The sequence below is a fragment of the Rhinolophus hipposideros genome (genome assembly GCF_964194185.1).
Source record: "Rhinolophus hipposideros genome assembly, chromosome: 12".
NCBI classification, from domain to species: domain Eukaryota; kingdom Metazoa; phylum Chordata; class Mammalia; order Chiroptera; family Rhinolophidae; genus Rhinolophus; species Rhinolophus hipposideros.
Window position 1 is genome coordinate 60828139 of NC_138058.1, and position 17471 is coordinate 60845609.

The following is a 17471-nucleotide window of genomic DNA, read 5'->3' on the forward strand; positions in this document are numbered from 1 at the left end:
TGAATTTGTTTGGGATTGCATTGAATCACAACAGGTTTCTGATCAGCTTAGGGAGAATTGACGTTTTAACTATATTGAGACTTTCATTTCATGAGCATGGTGTATCTATTTACATCTTTGATTTTTTTCATCAATATTTTGTAATTTTCATTCTATAGGTCTTGAACATTTTTTTTGTATCAATGCTTTTCATATTTTTGGTGCTATTGTATTCCCTATTAACTTTTGCCAATTTATAGAAATAAAATTGAATTTGTATGTTGACTTAGTATTCTGCAACCTTGCCAAAATCCTTTATTATAGTGTTTTTTTTGTAGATTCTTTGGGAGTTTTCTTTGGGATTCTTTGGGATTTTTCTGTAGATTCTTTGGGATTTTCCACATAGAAGATCATATTGTCTGGACTACACATAATTGTATTTTTTTTCATTTTCAGTCCGTATGTCTTATTGCTTTTTCTTGTCTTATTGCACCAGCTGGGTTCTCCACTGTGATGCGAATTACTGGTGGTGAAAGCAGTCATCCTTGACTTGACCTTAGGGGAAACGAACTTAGTCTTTCATTATTAAGCATGATGTTAGCTGTTATTGTTTTTTTAAGGTGTCCATTATCAGATTGAGGAAGTTCCCTTCCTTTTCTAATTTTCTGAGATTATTTATCAGGAATAAATGTTGAATTTTGTCATCTGCATCTATTCAGATGACCATATGGCCTTTCTTGTTTAGTCTGTTAACATGGTAAATTATATTGATTGATTTTCAAATGTTAAATCAGTGTTAATACTCCTGGGATAAAGCCCTCTTGGTTGTGATTTTTACTGTTTTTATATATTGTTATATTTGATTTGCTTACATTTTGTTAAGATTTTTGTGTCTAAATTCACGAGGGATATTGACTTTTGTTTTGTTATAATGTCTCGATGTGTTTTTGATATCAAAATAATGCTTGTTTATTCCCTGGAAGAGTCAGTGTAGAAATGTAATTATTTCTGCTTTACAATTCCCCAGTATATCCTGCTAAATGCAGAGCTTTCTTTTCTGGAAGGCTTAAAAACACAGATTCAGTTTCTATAATGGATATGGGCCTATTCTGGCTTTGTGTTTCTTCTTGAGTGAGCTTTAGTAGTTAGTGTTTTTCAAGGAGTCGTTTGTGTCTGTCCGGTTCATCTAAGCTGTTGAATTTATGGACGTGAAGATTTTTGTAATGTTTTCTTATTTTTTCTGTAATGTGTGGAGAACTTGGTGATATTCTGTTTTTCATTCTTAATATCGATAATTTATATTTTCTCTGTTTTTTCTTAGTCTGGGTAGAACTTTATCAATATTATTTATTTATTTGAAGAAGCAGCTTTTGGTTTCATTAAATTTTTTTCTGTTTTCAATTTTATTATTTCTGCTCTTAATTCATTTTTTTTTCCCCTTCTGTTTGTTTTGGGTTTAATTTGCTGTTATTTTTCTAGTGTCTTAATTGGAAGCTTAGATTATGACTTGAGTACCTTCTTTTCTAGTATTAGCATGTTTAATGTTTATAAAGCAAAAAGTGCTTGCCTTTTCATCGCTTTCCGTTGACTGCCTACTTTCTATCCCGGAGACAACCAATGTTATTTTTTTCAATATCCTTTCACAGATAGTTTTTACACATATACAAACAAATACAGATACTTCTCGACTTATGGGATTATGTCCCAATAAACCTATCCTAAGTTGAAAATATTGTAGGTCAAAGTGCATTTCATACCACACTGTAGAGTACCAGTTGTTTACCCTTGTGATCGTAAGCTTGACTGAGCGCTGCGGCTCACGGCTGCTGTCCAGCATCATGGGAGAATATCATGCCACATGTCACTAGCCTGAGAAAAGACCAAAATTCAAAATTTGACATATGCTTTCTACTGAGTGAATATTCGCTTTTGCACCATCATAAAGTTGAAAAATTGTAAGTTGAACCATTGTAAGTCAGAGTGTGTCTGTATGTGATAATATTTTTACTCTCTTCTTTTTATCATAATTGCTAGACTGCATTCTAGCAATTATTTTGTTCCACGCCTGCCTTTTTCTTTTTTAACATAGTAAACTAGCTCAAATATGTTTTTCTATCTTTCATATATTATTTTTCATTATTTTTTATGATAGCATGAATAGCCAGTCTTCTACTAGTGGACATTTAAGGTGGGGGCCTAGGCCTTGGTATTTGTAATGTTTTTATTCTTTTTGTACATTTTTGTTATGGAAACTTTTATTATGGAAAATTTTATGCATTTCATTTATATATCTTAAGTGCCTTTTAACCTGTAGGTTTCCCCTTTATCATTTTTCCCCTTAAACTATTAGCTTTGTTCAGTAATGATAACCGTCACTTTCCCAGGATTCCTTTTTTAAATTTTTTTATTGGAGAATGTTGAGGAACAGTGTGTTTTTCCAGGGCCCATCAGCTCTAAGTCGTTGTCCTTCAATCTAGTTGTGGAGGGCGCAGCTCACTGGCCCATGTGGGAATCGAACTGGCAACGCTGTTCGTGCTCTAACCAACTGAGTGAGCCATCTGGCCGCCCCCCAAGATTCATTTTTTAGAAGTTTTTATCATGAACACATAATGCAATAAACAGATGATGTATTATGGAAGTGTACACTTGAAACCTATGTAGTTTTGTTGACCATTGTCACTCCCAATAAATCTTAATTTAAAAAAAAGTTTTATTGAAAAATAGAAAACAACTGCAGAAAAATACAGAAAATGAAACGCAGTTTAAAATGAATTGTTATGAAGCAAATATTCGTGTAAGGACTACAGAGGCCAAGAAAGAATGCTGTCAGCACCCCAGAAGCTCCTTTCTGTGTTCCAACCCTCTCTTCTCCCACATGTAATCCGGGTCATGATTTTTATGGGAATCTCTCTTAAGATTGATTTTTACTTTTCCCTGTGGAATTTCCTGGATATTCTTGCAACATGAAATGTGTCTGCAAAACAGGTTTTGAGCATATTTACCTTTAAAAATGTCATTAGCTGTACAGCAAAGCTTGACTCTTCTGTTGGTGAATACTTCATTCTTGCTCTGCTGGATTTGGGCATGTTTCTTCTCACTCTGGACATTGGCAATGTTTTCTTTGGTCGCTTCATCTTTCTGGGCCACTTTACTTCAGGATAGAAGCTGCATCCCTCAGAATGCATCCCTCAGAATGCTGCGTCCTTGGTTATGAGCAGGAGAAACTCTTTCTGGCTGATTTATTAAAAGAATGTGGGTCTTATTAAAGACGCTCTGAGAGGGTTGGGAAAGTTTAGGCTTGAAGACCCCAGTGCCAAGAACAAAGCTCAGAGTCACACCAAATGGTCTCGCGAAGCACATCTGCCACGAATCTATTGCTGCTTATGCTCCAGACGCTTCTGAGGCTGGGCTGTGGGCGCTGCCATAGAACTCTGTCTCTGCCACCTCAGGACACCGGATATAACTGCTGCCGTCCTTGCCAGGGATGTCTTTGGAGTTCCAGCTTCTAAAAGTTAAGACTTTTCTATTGGAAGTCTGTAGGGGTGCATGTTATGGGTGGAGCTTGTGCACGCACGTGCCCATATCTTAGTTTCGAAGAATGATGGGAAAGCAGATATCTGGGTGTGTTTTCCCCCTTCATTCTTCATTCTTTGGTCTTTTTAAAATGTAGACTCAGCATTTGGATGGTTGGTGACCAAAAAGAAATGTCTACTGTAAAATTTCTATATCAGTTGTATCTTCTGTATCTATTCCTTTTAATACAATCGATGCACTCTCTAGCCACCGACACTGCTCATGTCAGTAATGCAAAGGATATTTGGATATTTGACATAGGAATATTCCTTATCATTTCCAGGTGCCATATTTTCAGGTACTGTATAAGACGGAGTCAGTATCTGTATTTCTGAAGAGCTATATATTTTTAAAACCCCATCCTAATTTTAGCTAACTTTAGGGATTCCTATTCCTGCCCCCCCCCCCCTTCCACCTCCCAGCCCCATTCCGGTTCAAGCCGTCGTTTCTCAGTGTAGTTGTGTAGGACACAGCTCCCTGGCCCATGCTGGTATTAGGAGCCTTGCGCTCCCCCCGGCTGAGGCCGTCAGCGGCGCCAGTCATCAGTCCAACCACCTGAGCCACTGGGCCGGCCCTAGGGATTCCTGTTTTACCTTATGAATAAACTCAATGGATGTTATAGTTAAAAATTGGACTGTAAAAAACATTGGCATTTCCTGGCGATGTTTTCATTGAGAACCTCCTGGCTTATAGGCCATTTCCTTTTTTTCAGGTGTGATGTTACTGTATGTACAAAGAAGCTTTGGAAAAATGGGAGACACTTTCGTAGGACCATTAGTAAATATAAATAGGACGACACTTGCTTTTCAAAATGAAGATAATAATAGTTCTTATTATTGGAAAGGTAGTTTACTAAGTTGCTATGAAACTTTGTAGTACTATCTGTGTAAAATTAGCACAAAGGCCCCTTGTTAATGTATATACAACGACTTTAAAACCCAGCTAGTGACGTTTTCATCCTCTGTGAAACCAGGGCAGCATTGAGTGGATGGAGCAGTGGGCTTGTGGGTCAGGGGCCTTGCTGATACTGTCTTGGATCTGCAGGGGGTGTGCAGCTTTACTTTGGGTAATTCACTGATGTTCTTCTACAGTTCATCTCTCCAAATTCCTAGGAAAAAATTGATAGTGCCATCCCTTCCTTACCCTTCACTTTTCTCACAATTGTGGTAGGGAAAGCTCTGAGGCAGATGTGATTGAGCTTCTTAGAATAAACACATGGTAACTTAAAGGTTGTCATAGTAAAAACAAGGATGAATGTCCTATAAAATCTTTATAGCCTTGTGCGTGCCCCCTGTTGGTTTAGTACCTAACAATCAAGTGTTGTTACTATATAATAGCATGATAGGACAGATTTCTTAATTATTATTCAAAACAGCCTCAGTTTTGAATACTTAAAAATGCCTGAGCTGTGGATTTAATGGGCTAAGTCGATAGGAAATTTACTTCTGGTCCATCCATTTGGCCTCTGCCTACACAGCCAGCAGAAAGTGCTTTACAGAATGTTTATAAATGTCATTTCCAAACAATTCAAGTTAGTTTTAGCACTATTCACCTAAGATGAAGCCTTAATTCTCCTGAGGAAAAAAAAAAGGAAAAATCCAAGGTTTCTAAAAATCCAAGGTAATATAGTGGCAATAAGGGTGGGGGCCACTTTACTGGTTGCTTGACATTTAGTGATACATTTGATTCCTTTTGTGGTTCCAGATAGCAATTGTTTCTAATATAATTTATTTTGCAGTGAGGGCCGAGGCAAGTTGACGGTATTTTCAGTTAAAGCTATGTTAGCAACCATGTGTGGTGGAAAAATGCTGGACAAATTGAGATGTAAGTATTTTTGTATTATTTGAAAGATTTTGTTTTCAAATTAGGACTTTGAAAGAGTTATAAGTGAATGTTATCAGAATTTTGGATGATGCTATATTGAACCTTTTTTGTTTTTTACTACCACTGTATCACTCACCTGGCTCAGAGTATGTTAAGTTATGCCACCTACTGTTCAGGTGGAAAAGTTGGGTGAATTAATTTGTTTGGTGTTATTTTTTTAAAGCAAGAAAATCGAGGAGCTTCAGAACAGTAATGTTGACATTTAAAAATCCTTTAAAAATGTTTTCCATATTAGAAATCATGCTTGAAGATGATTATGTTGACTATTTTTGGTTAGAAAATGAATTTGATTACTCTTACCAGGTTTGGTCAAGAATAGCCTTTTTCGTAATATAATAACTCTGTTCTTCATCAGGTGGTATTTGCTGTGATTAAACTATTTCTTAAAACCATAGAGCCAAGCAGTTATTTAAAAGTTGACACCCTGTTTTTTTCAGTTATCTTTCTTAATTTTTTTCTGACTATTGGCCATTTTGGCATTTTACTATTTAGTAGATACTATAAAAATGAGGTTAGATGAAATCAAAGGAGGTGAAATTCACAATTACTTAATTTTTCTGCTTTTGGTTTTTATTTATTCACTCAATAGATAGTTACTAACTGCCTAAGATATGCCAGGCATTGTGCTAGGTGCTTTACGTATATTTTGTCACTTGAATACTTACAATTTCTTTGCACAGCAGGTGGTCATTTCTCCATTTTATAGATGAGTTAACTGAGGGGTGAAGCTGGGATTTCAGCTCAGGCTGTCTAGCTTCAGAGCCCTGTACTAAGCTCCTTTGTCGTACTCCGCTGTGCTCGTCCTGTAATGGGAGAGACACATGATACAGTATAATGATCAAAGTAGCATAATACAGAGTGCCACGGAGTAGGAAACTGGCAGGTTTCAGGGAGGTAAGATTGAAGCTGTGGGTTTTATTGAAGTGTTGAGATACCCTCTGAATTGATTTGTTGAGGAAACTGGGTAATCTGTCCTGTAACATTTCTCATAGGCTGGATTTTGATGATTGCTTCCCATGATGTTCCTCTGTGCCCTACATTTTCTGGTTTAATTGAAAGATACAGAGGCTTGATCAGATTCTAATACAAGCTTTTGGGCCACGTTACTTCAGAGGTGCATTTGCTTTCTGTGCTTTTTTTAACGTTACCATGACACTGAAAGTTGGAAAGCTAGATGGCTCACTAGACACAGATTTCGATATTCTAAAGAAAGATCTTAGATAATGTGTTTGGTTAAACTGTTATCTGGTTTGTCTTCATTTCAAAATCAGCTGTTAAGTAAAACAAATTTTTGGTAGTGAAAAAAATCATAGTTTTACTTAAATATTCAGTTTTGAGTTTTTTTCATATGGTAATATTACTCTTTTGGGCTGAAATTTCGTAATTTAAAAAAATTCTAGCATGGTGTTTTTCTGAGGAAGATAATATAATACAGATGCAATTATATTTCATTCAAACACAAAGAAAAAAGTTGGGATTCTGTTTTTTAATGATGATAATAAGAGGTAAAGAATATGCATTGCATCTTTATGAGTACTGGGGAAACTAGTATAAAAATAGAAAATCTATTATATAAATGCACATTCTAGATGACTCTGGAGTCTTTAAGTTTCTATGTTTAAATCTGTTACATTTACATAGAGCTGGTACCTGGCACATAGTGCCAAAATTTTGCCAGATATAAATTGTTGACTGAGTACTAAAATTAATGCCATTCTCTGTTCTGTTAGTAGAAAAATACAACTTCTAGTGCTATGTGAAATATGGAAGGGGTCCAGATAATAGCAGGGGGTTTTTTTTGGTTTGTTTTTTATGTGGTTTTGAACTTCGTAGAGGAACACAAGTGACCAGTATTCAAGTGGCACAAAAGTACACATGTCCAGTCAAATGTGACATGTCAGTGTGCTCAGAATGCCAGGTCATTGCACACTGTGTATGGATTGATGAGATACAAGCCACACTAGGTCACTCATTACCATGTTTATATTATTCAGAGAGATTTAAAACATGGCTTATTTATCTTCTTCATATTCAAAGTTGCAGTTTCTTTACCATCTGTAGCTCTGTTTCATTATTTTTGTACCATAATTTCCTTGGCTAGAGAATGAGATGTTTAAGGTAATAAAATTTTTAGGTTTGAAGCCTGTCTCCACTTTTAAATTTTAATCATTCAGGGTCGAGACTTCTTTAAATGTGGTCTGTACCTCCCATCTTAAACAGAGCTCACTGATCATAACTTAAACGTTTTTTTCATCTCTTACGAATGTCATTCTCTGATGACTTAGGGCTAATTGTGAGGCTCTGGGTTGTTTGTCCCATCTCATGTTTTTAAACTGTTGTGCTTTTTCTTAAGTTTTTGTTGTTGTAGTTGGTTGTAGTGGTGGTGATGGTGATGGTGATGGGGTGTGTGTGTGTGTGGCCATCCTTTATCACTGGTAGATATGATGGTATTATCAGTGTACCAGTCTCTACAAATCTCTTTGCTCTGATTTACTTTTGATAGGCTACTGACAGAGAAACCATACCAAACTTCTTAGCATTTTATTTAAAGTAAGGACATAAGTGATTACTCACATACTATGAGAGAAGCACAGGAGCTTTTGTAATATATGACTCGCCTTTGTGGCTGGTGTGAGAATCCCTTTTTCCAGGGCTTTCTAGTTCTCAGTTAGTTCCTGCTTAGTTGAAGTGGCTGAATAATTGTGTAGATGAAAGCGAGATATAACACTGTTGTAACATCAAGTGATATTTGACCGTTTATTCACTTTCTTCTACCTATTTGTTCCATTGTTTATGTTGTTCTTAGTTTCTCCACCTTCCTGCCACTGACTGTAGTCTCTCGTTACCTCTGTTAATGTTTCTTTTAAGTGAGGTTTTCTAATTTATGGAATATGCCTTAGTGTTTCTACTTTTCTTCTTCTTATTTTGATCTTTCTGCTTTTTATCTTTTAGATTATTTTCCTATGATTGTCTCTGTTCTCCTTTTTAAAATTTGATACGTATTTTTTGTTTATTTTCTTGTTTTAGTGTCAAGATAACATTTGAAATGACTTTACCAATATTTGTGCTTTTAGTTTGAAATATTTCTTAATTAGATTTTCCAGATGTCTTTTAAGAGAATTTCTGTCCCCAGATATTCATTTATAGAAATGGTTCACTGTTGTGGGTGGCCGTTTGGGACTGTATCCTAGATTCAAAGGTAACTTAGGGTAAGATTCTAAATATAGTACCAAAGATTTAGAATCAGAATACAGACTTCAATTATAAGCATGATCAGAACTCAATAATGTCAGAAACCCAAAGAAGAATTCAGAGAACAAAATTTACAGACTGTAAAGCCCATTATCTATTAAATCATACTTAATTCTATGTGATTTCTCTACTTTGTGTAATTCTGCTATTTGTTTTCTAAGAAACTTAATCTCCTCTTATTCAAACCCCATCTGCTAAAAGATAAGAGCAGATGATTCATCAGTTTAGTCTTTTTTTTTTTTTTTTTTTTTTTTTTTTTAGTTTATTCTTAAATTCTTTAAAAACGCAGTGCTACCATTTTGAAGGGCAGTCTGACAGTATATAACAGGAAGGTTGTAAAAATATTCAAATCCATTTTGCATTTATCCTGATGAATTAATCAGAGGTATATCCTAAGTTTTATGTACATTTGTTGCAACAATTGTTACAGTATATGAAAACTTGAAACAGCTTTAGTGTCCAAAAGTGAGAGCTCAGTTTAATTTTGGGATATCCGCATAATTGAATATAATGCCTTTAAAAATATGTTTCAGGTCAAAATAAATGTAAGACAGTTTTAAACAAAAATTTATTATGCACATAGAAAAAGAAAGAAATATACCAAAATGATAACAGGTATTTTCTCTGGGTTGTAGCATAAACATGGTTTTATGATAATAATCATTTGTATCATTTATGTTTTCACATGTTTTTGACAGACAACACTTTGAGTAGCTAGAGAAACTATGACTTGTGGTTCTTTCTGTTTTTACCCAGAACTAATAGTTCTGACATTTCAACTGTTTGCTTCCTTGATGTTTCATTAACAGACTGTAGGAGGCCAACCTTTGAAGTTATAAATAAGCAGTTTTACCTGTTCAAAATTTAGCCTTCTGTGCTTTGGCCTTTTAACCACCTGTCAGTGCATATTTATTCTGGCTGCTTTCTGTTAACCATTCCTTCTCTTGATTAGATGGAAGTGACTGTTTAATTTGAATGAGTGATGCCCATGTTTACATTTCTCATATAATCAAAATGTTTTAGAACTGGAAGCAGATAAGAGCTAAGTCCTGAATCTGCATTTTGTGAATAAGAAAAAGTAAAACAAACAAAAACTAAGGGAGACCTGGAGGCTTGTGGAAGGTAGTTGTGGCTGAGTCAGCCTCGGAAGCCCTAGCAGGCTCATTCCCATCCTCCCGCCTCACTCTGACTGACTGAATGATGTCGGGATATTCATGAGTTTAGGAAGAAAATATGTGCTTGGATTTAGTTACATGTAGGTATTTACTAACATGCAGATGTGTATACATGTTCCTGTGGGTTAGGTTGCTCAGTTGGTAGAAAGATGACAGGGAATGAGAGTCGTTTGTCAGGGAAAGCTAACATATAAAGGAAAATGGTTTTCCCTTTGTAGACTTGAGTCTTTATTGTTAACAGCCCTGTCATCTTCAAAAGTGTATGGTTGGTCGTGTGGGGGGTGAGGAAAGGGAGTGGACAGATGGACCGATGCAAGGAGTAATACCAGAGTCATTACCACCAGAAAAAAAAAATCGAAATGCACGTGGGGACGGCATAATAGTAGCATTATTTTGCCACTACACAGAGGACAGAATGTTTTTAAAAGCGTGTACACATGTGCATTTAAGGGCTTGATTGTGGGTTTTTCACAAGGAAGAAAGCCTATATTTTTATCTGGAAACAACTGATAGGGAATTCGCATACTTTCTTTCAGAAGTACATAAATAATTACTGGGAACATTAACCAGTGATCTGGGAAATAATTTAGTCCCTAATTCCAGAAGGGTTTAGGGCTTTAATTAGAGGATGAGCTTAATTTTTTGGATATTTTTATCAAATTTTATTGTCTCGTTTCTTTTTTGTTTTTTGACATTCAATATTATTTTATATTGGTTTCAGATGCATAGGGCAGTGGTTAGGCATTTATATAATTTATGAAGTGATTCCCCCATAAATCTAGTATCCATCTGACACCATACCTAGTTTTTACAACATTATTGACTATATATTGTCTCATTTCTTTGGTAAGATATGTTTACGTATGTATATGGTAAGTCACACTAACTTAGATTCATTGTTATACTGCATTTAAGATAAAAAAAAGTAGTAGTCATTTTTCAGTATTTTTGTTATAGATAAGAGAAGCCTGATCTAAAAAAAATACTTTCTTAATCTGGTAACACAAGAAGTAATGACTTCTAAGTTAAGTAATTATTTAACTATGTCTTCAATTTTGGGGGTCTAGCAGTATTTCTTATATTAAAAGCAACTAATCAACCAACCAACCAACATGTTGCTGCTTATTCTTTTACTATTGTAATGTGGGCCTATTAAGTTTTTTTTCCCTTGAATTAAAAAAAAATGTTTTTTACTACTTTGCATCTATCATATGACATAGTAACTAAATGTAACTGAAAATAATACTTTATTGAGCGGGGAAGTTTAGTCATTTCACTACCCAATCACTTCCTTTTATTGCTCTGAGTGAGGTGTAGATTTGTTGCTGTGGGTGTATTCACATGTTTTTGTGATTGTGGAGTTGTATATATGTGTATTTATAGAGTTGGTAGCTCAAGTCTCTGGTCTTGGATATTTCTACCATTAATGGCCACAAGTTAATAACTCGCTGGTTTTTCAGGAATACATTGAGTGGCAACAGAAAACTTGACTAACAGTGGCTTAAAACTATTGGGATTTGTTTTTCTCATGTCAAAATAAGTCCACAGGCTGGTAAGTTCAAAGTTGGTACCATGAGTCAGGGATGTCATCAAAGACTTGGGTTCCTCTGGTCTTCCTACTCTGCCATATGGCTTTTCTCCTTAGGATCACATGTGACGGCTCAACGCTGAGCCTTGTGTCCTCATTCCAAGCAGAAGGAAGAAAGCGATGCCCCTATCAGGAAAGCAAAAGCTTTTTCAGAAATCCGCTCCAGAGTTACAATGTGTGAAAGAGGCTGTGAAGTCATTTTTTAAGTGGAGCACATTGACATTGTAAACACAATCGGGGCTCAGCTGGTGAGTGAGAATAGGAAAGTAGGTGCTGAGCAGTAGGCACCTTGCAATGTCTGCCACATCCCGTGTGGACCCTTTGTTTCCATTCAGATTTAATAGATGATTATTTCCCTCATTATAAGAATATCAGCCAGCTATTTAAAAATTAAGTGACTATGCTCTTCCCTCCTTCAGAGGCCTGTTACTCACATAATCGGTAACATCTTCAAAGCTCTGTATCTGCAGTTTTGAACTGTGGCCCAACAGTCTAACTGCTTGCAGGATAGTTCCACTTGGAAATTTGCTGATTAGTTCAAATACAGTTATGTTCAAAGCTAAGTATCATTATCTTCAGTATATTTATTTCACTCAAGGTTGTCTGCGTTTTCCCAAGCTAGAAACTTAGAAGAATCCTAACTTTTTTTTTTTAATTGGGGAATATTGGGGAACAGTGTGCTTTTCCAGGGCCCGTCAGCTCCGAGTCGTTGTCCTTCAGTCTAGCCGGGGAGCGTGTAGCTCAGCTCCAAGTCCAGTCGCCGTTCCCAATCCTAGTTGCAGGGGGTGCAGCCCACCATCCCACATGGGAATCAAACCGACAACCCTGTTATCAAGAGCCCACACCCTAACCAACGGAGCCATCTGGCTGCCCTGAATCCTAACTTTTAAATTCCTGTATTCCCTAATCTAGCTTACCATCAACTGCAGTTTCCTGCGTTGAAATGTCTTGGACTTGGTCCTGCTCCAATACTGTCACTACTGTAATCCAGACTCTCACTTCTTCATTTATTTATTATTTACAAGTTTTTCTAGCTGATGTCTCCAATCCTATGCCTCTCTTGTTCGTTCTGCCAGTCATTAACCGTCTAATTTTCTTTTTTTTCTTCCAGTCTAATTTTCTTGAAACCTAGCTTTCTAAATATTTCTTCCCTACTTAACGGCTTGTAAACAAATCCAAATTGCTCTCCTCATTTAAAGTTTTCATTCATAACTGCTTTTCTTATTTAATCTTTATTTACCTTTATTTCTCAATATAAATAGTTTACCTTAGAATGTTCTCTTCAATGCGCTGTTTCCTGCTTATTATGATCAGTAACAGATACACTCTGTCATAGAGACTTTTCTCCGTCTCTTTGCCAGATGGTCCCCAAACACCCATTCCCACCCTGTGTTGACCTCATCATTCCAAATCCTATCTTTCAAGGCCTATCCTCTAAATTCCTTTTTTGACAATCCTGCCTATGTGTTTTGGTATCTATTCTAAACTGTATTTTGAAGAAGTGTGATGTAATGGAATCTTAAACCCAGATAAGTGTGGGTTTAAAATTTGATTTAGACACTTACTTTTTGACCTTAAGCAAGTTAACCTTAGTGAGTTTCCTTAGCTATAAATTTTAAAAAGTTCTGTGCATACACATGTGTGCACAGACACATACACATGTTTTTGTGAAAGTAAAATGAAGTAATGTTTAGTAAAGTATAGTAGCACTTAGTATTTAGGGATTGTTGCGTGAAAACAGAAACTTAAAATAATAGTATCTTAAACAATGTTGAAGTTTATTTTTCTCTTATGTAAAAGAAGTCCAGGAGTAGGTAGTTTAGGGCTGATATGGTAGCTTCATGTTCATCTGGGACCCAGGCCTTTTCTGCGATTGTAGTGAATGATTTGTACGTCAAAATTTAGATTACCATGTGGTCCAAGGTGGCTGCCGGAGCTCCAGCCATCATAGCTGTATTCCAGACAGCAAAAGGAAGAAGGAAAAAAGGGTCTACTTTCTAGCTTAGTCAGCTTTCTTTGACCAGCCTTCTAGAAAGTCCCTCACAACCCTTGTGCTTATGGTCTCATTGGCCCGCACTTAGTCACATGACCACAACTTACTACAAGGAGGCTGTGAAGTTTAATCTCTTGGTTGAGTATATCACTGCACAAAATAAAATTAATTGTTCTATTACTAAAGAAGAAAGGGATAAGAGTATTGGGTGGCTACAGTCAGACTCAGCCATAGTTACCTATTGTGATGCCTGGCAAATGATGAGGCTTGACAAATATATCTTTATGCCTCTCTTCTTTCTGTTCTGTTGAAAGTCAGCTTAGCAACTTAATTCTTCTTGTTTCATATTTAACTTATTTTTCCAGCTACATTGAAAGTTTCTTGGAGCGGGGGATAAGAACCAGAGCCATGTATCATACTTCTTTGTTATATTTCAAAACACCTACTAGAGTGCGTGGTACTTGGACCTCGTAATAAGAATTTGGGATATACAGTATTGGTCAATTGATTTTACTTTCCACTAGTACCATACGTCTGTTAGCCTTTTGTTGGATATTTCCCACCTGTATGGGTATTTAATACTTTTCCTTTAGCTACAAACTAGCAGCTGACATGAGAAGATATACTGATGATTTTTATTCTGTTGATAATCTCCTGTTTTCTAATGCCTTAAAAGTTACCCTGTGGAGTCAGTAATCTAACATTTTATCTTTCTTTGATTAATGTATTTTGAATGTTTTTTTTCTACACCTAGTGCCTTTGGATAGCTTCCCCAAACTGAACCTAAAGAGTAATGCATATTTATGTACATTTATGTAATTTACTTTACATAAATCTGTTACATATGTACCTCTTAATATACCTGTTTATTTTGAATATATAGAATATGACTTTTCAAAATGCTATGTTTGGAAAGGCCTCAGGAAATGGTTTTTTTGTATGTGCATATTTAACTCACCAATTTGTAAGGAAGCTCAGTAGTTTGAAAAGAAGCTTAAGTCATATTTCTTTGTCAAGTTGTTTTTGTTTCCTAGTTCTTTTTGTCTCCTACTATGGATGAGGAAAGAGGAATAAGTAACTGGAGACAGGAAACTCTCTCCATTTAGATAAAGAAATAGTAGTATTATTGGAGACTTTTTTCCCATCTGCTTGAATCAGATTTTATGTAAAAATCAGGTCTTACAGTGTCAAAATATCTTGTGATAGAAGAATTTATATGAATTCTTTTTATTCTGCTTGGACTCACTAGATGGAGTATTTTAAACATACTGTGTGCTTTCTCCCAATTGATTGCTTCATGGGCATATATTAACATCATTAGTACATGAATATACAAATATAATATAATTTCTTTCATACCCCATCACCAATATGCTAATATATTCATACACTCAAACATGCATGTGTCTTATATAAACACACACACACACCATATATATGTATATATACATACACATACATATGTATATATATACATATATATATAAAGAGATAAAGATATGCTGCTACAAATTCTTCTTGGAACAAACTGAGTTATAAATAAAAAGTTACACATCATCCAGTATGTACACTCAAAAAGAGTAGGCAGATAGACATACATGAGTGGTTATTTGATTTGATGTTTAGGTAGAATATTAAGTGGGTGGGGGAGAGGGGCCGCATCAACGAAGTAACCACACAATGTTAATACTAAGAATAAGAATATATGTTAACTAGAAATCATGATAACTTTATGGTACTTTTTAATGCTACTTTTTGACTGGTATGCAAATGACATAGAGCCATTTATAAAGAGTTGATATTTCTTTGTAGTTTGACTTTATTTGGTTTTGTTCTCATAGATGTTTTCTCCCAGATGTCAGATTCCAATGGCTTAATGATATTTAGCAAGTTTGACCAGTTTCTGAAGGAAGTTCTGAAGCTCCCAACAGCTGTCTTTGAAGGGCCATCTTTTGGTTACACAGAGCACTCAGTCCGCACCTGTTTTCCACAGCAGGTAAGGACAGTGTTATAGAATCTAGGACTAGAAGAGCACTCATCCATGTCTCCACCTTTTGTCAGATTTCACCAAATTGCTTCAGGCTAGAGCTACAGATCCTGATTAGGGGAGGAAACAGAGCTTTAAGTCTTGGGTAGAGGTGGGAGGGGGTTAAAAGAGGGGGGATAAAAAAATTCACCTGCGATCTCTTCTTTTGAGGGGGTGGGAGTCTTTTCTGAAAAAATGGTAACATTTGAACTATTTTAAATTACTAAAAACATAAAGAAAAATGTTCAAGATGAAGTGTTTGTGTTGTTGTACCAGTTGTATTATGACTGTCCCTGAGATCTTTAAACCATGAAATACAGGAATTTTGATATAAAGCTCTGTACGGTACTGGATCGTTGTTTCCTGAGCACTGAAGACAAGCAATATTGTACAGCTCCTAACTGCCAGCCCCAAATCCCTCGAGGGTACATTACCATTTTCATATCAAAGAAAGATAGATTTGGTCTCATTATTTGTGGGTGTCCTGTTGTGGCCCTTCCCTATAGGTTGCTGTGAGTGTGTTCCTAAGATCTTAACTGTGCTTCAAAGGACTCAAAACAGAGTGGACACTGGCTATAGCATCCGTTTTTTTTTCAGTAAAGATGAGGTGCCACACTTGGAAGAAGTTCTGGAAAGCAAGGAATTAAAAAAAAAAAAAATCTGTGTTCAAATTAATGGGTGAAGGATTAATGGAAATAGGCTATTGATATAGCCTGAATGTATCTCCTCGTAAAATATTTATTAATTACAAACTAACCCAAAATAAAGGATGTGGATTTATGTAGCTTAGTAGTTTTAAAAACAACAAAATTTAAAAGCGTAAGTTAATTCAACAGAACATATTACTAGATAGCTAAAATTCAATTACTCTCACCAGATATTGGCGAAGATTTGGAATAACCAGAACTCGCATACAAGCCACTTTGAAAGAAGCCCTGGTGGTTTATTTTAAACCGAAACAGACACCTGCCTTTGTCCTAGCTATTTTACTAAGTTTTTTCACATGCGAAATAAAAACTTACGTCCACAGAAAAACTCTTACAAGAATGCTTTCATCGGCCTCAGAAGCAGCCGAGGTGTCCAGAATGAGAAAAGTAGAATTTAATGATAGAAAAATCATAGTTGTAAATTTGTAGTTGGATTATTATCTGAATAAAGCACCTCAAGCCGAATCTTTTGGTGGGTAGTCCAGAAATAATAAGAGTCTTCTGTGTTTATAAACTAATAAACTGACTTTAGAGACATAAACATTATTAAAAACAAGCAGTGAATATATTTAAATTTCTCCCCAGTTTTTCCAAACTTCAGAGTTTGGGGGTATGTTGTATTTCTCCTTAGAAAGATGATTGCTCTTTGTTTGATTATTTATTTTCTAGGTTCACATTGACTTTAGTTTGAAGAGTTCGGTCCACCCTGCAGAGGACTTTAAATTGGATCCGATCGTTATGGAAGGGAAGCCTGAATAAGTAGAGCACAGAGTGAGGGAAGAGAGAGTGAGATAAGAAAGTAGATGTAGTCTTGCAATGAATGTTGCAGGAGATACTGTTGCTGGCATGTCATTGGACACTGTGCCACACTCTCCTTGATTCATTGGGGAGGTGGAAGTGGATAGAGATGGGATTACATTATTTTTGGTGAATTTTCACAAGGGCAAGAATATTTTATGCCTGGAGATGGCCTTTGATTATGCTTTGACCAGTATATCCTTTTCCATTCTGTGCCAGAATGCCTCCCCCTTCCTCTCCCCACCGCCACTTTATCTTTGAAATGAGACATTTTCTGAATGTTTTGACTGTTTTCCTGGACATTGACTAAAGTTTGGCAAGAATTGCCTGGCACATAAATATGTGTATATGTGTATGTCATAGTATTCTAATTAAGCAGATTTTAAAGTCCTCGGTAGCAACCCCTCATTACTAGTATAATCTATCTAGCGTGGGCGATTACCATGTTTTATTGATTTCAAGACTTTTTTCACACCTTAACATCTCTGATACCAAG

The 17471-nt window shown here is 35.9% G+C and overlaps 1 protein-coding gene across 22 annotated transcripts in view; it reads left to right on the top strand.

Annotated features, from left to right (window-relative positions):
- The window catches only part of DTNB (dystrobrevin beta), a 185464-nt gene that overhangs the window by 36178 nt on the left and 131815 nt on the right, over positions 1–17471 (top strand). For 18 of the 22 annotated variants that reach the window (XM_081068519.1, XM_081068505.1, XM_081068510.1 and 15 more), the window contains exons 5-6: positions 5291–5376; positions 15286–15440. In XM_081068519.1, coding sequence (XP_080924645.1) covers positions 5291–5376; positions 15286–15440 — 241 coding nt within the window. The remainder of the gene's footprint in view (positions 1–5290; positions 5377–15285; positions 15441–17471) is intronic. The other 4 variants (XM_081068514.1, XM_081068515.1, XM_081068511.1 and 1 more) reach the window with 2 other exon arrangements.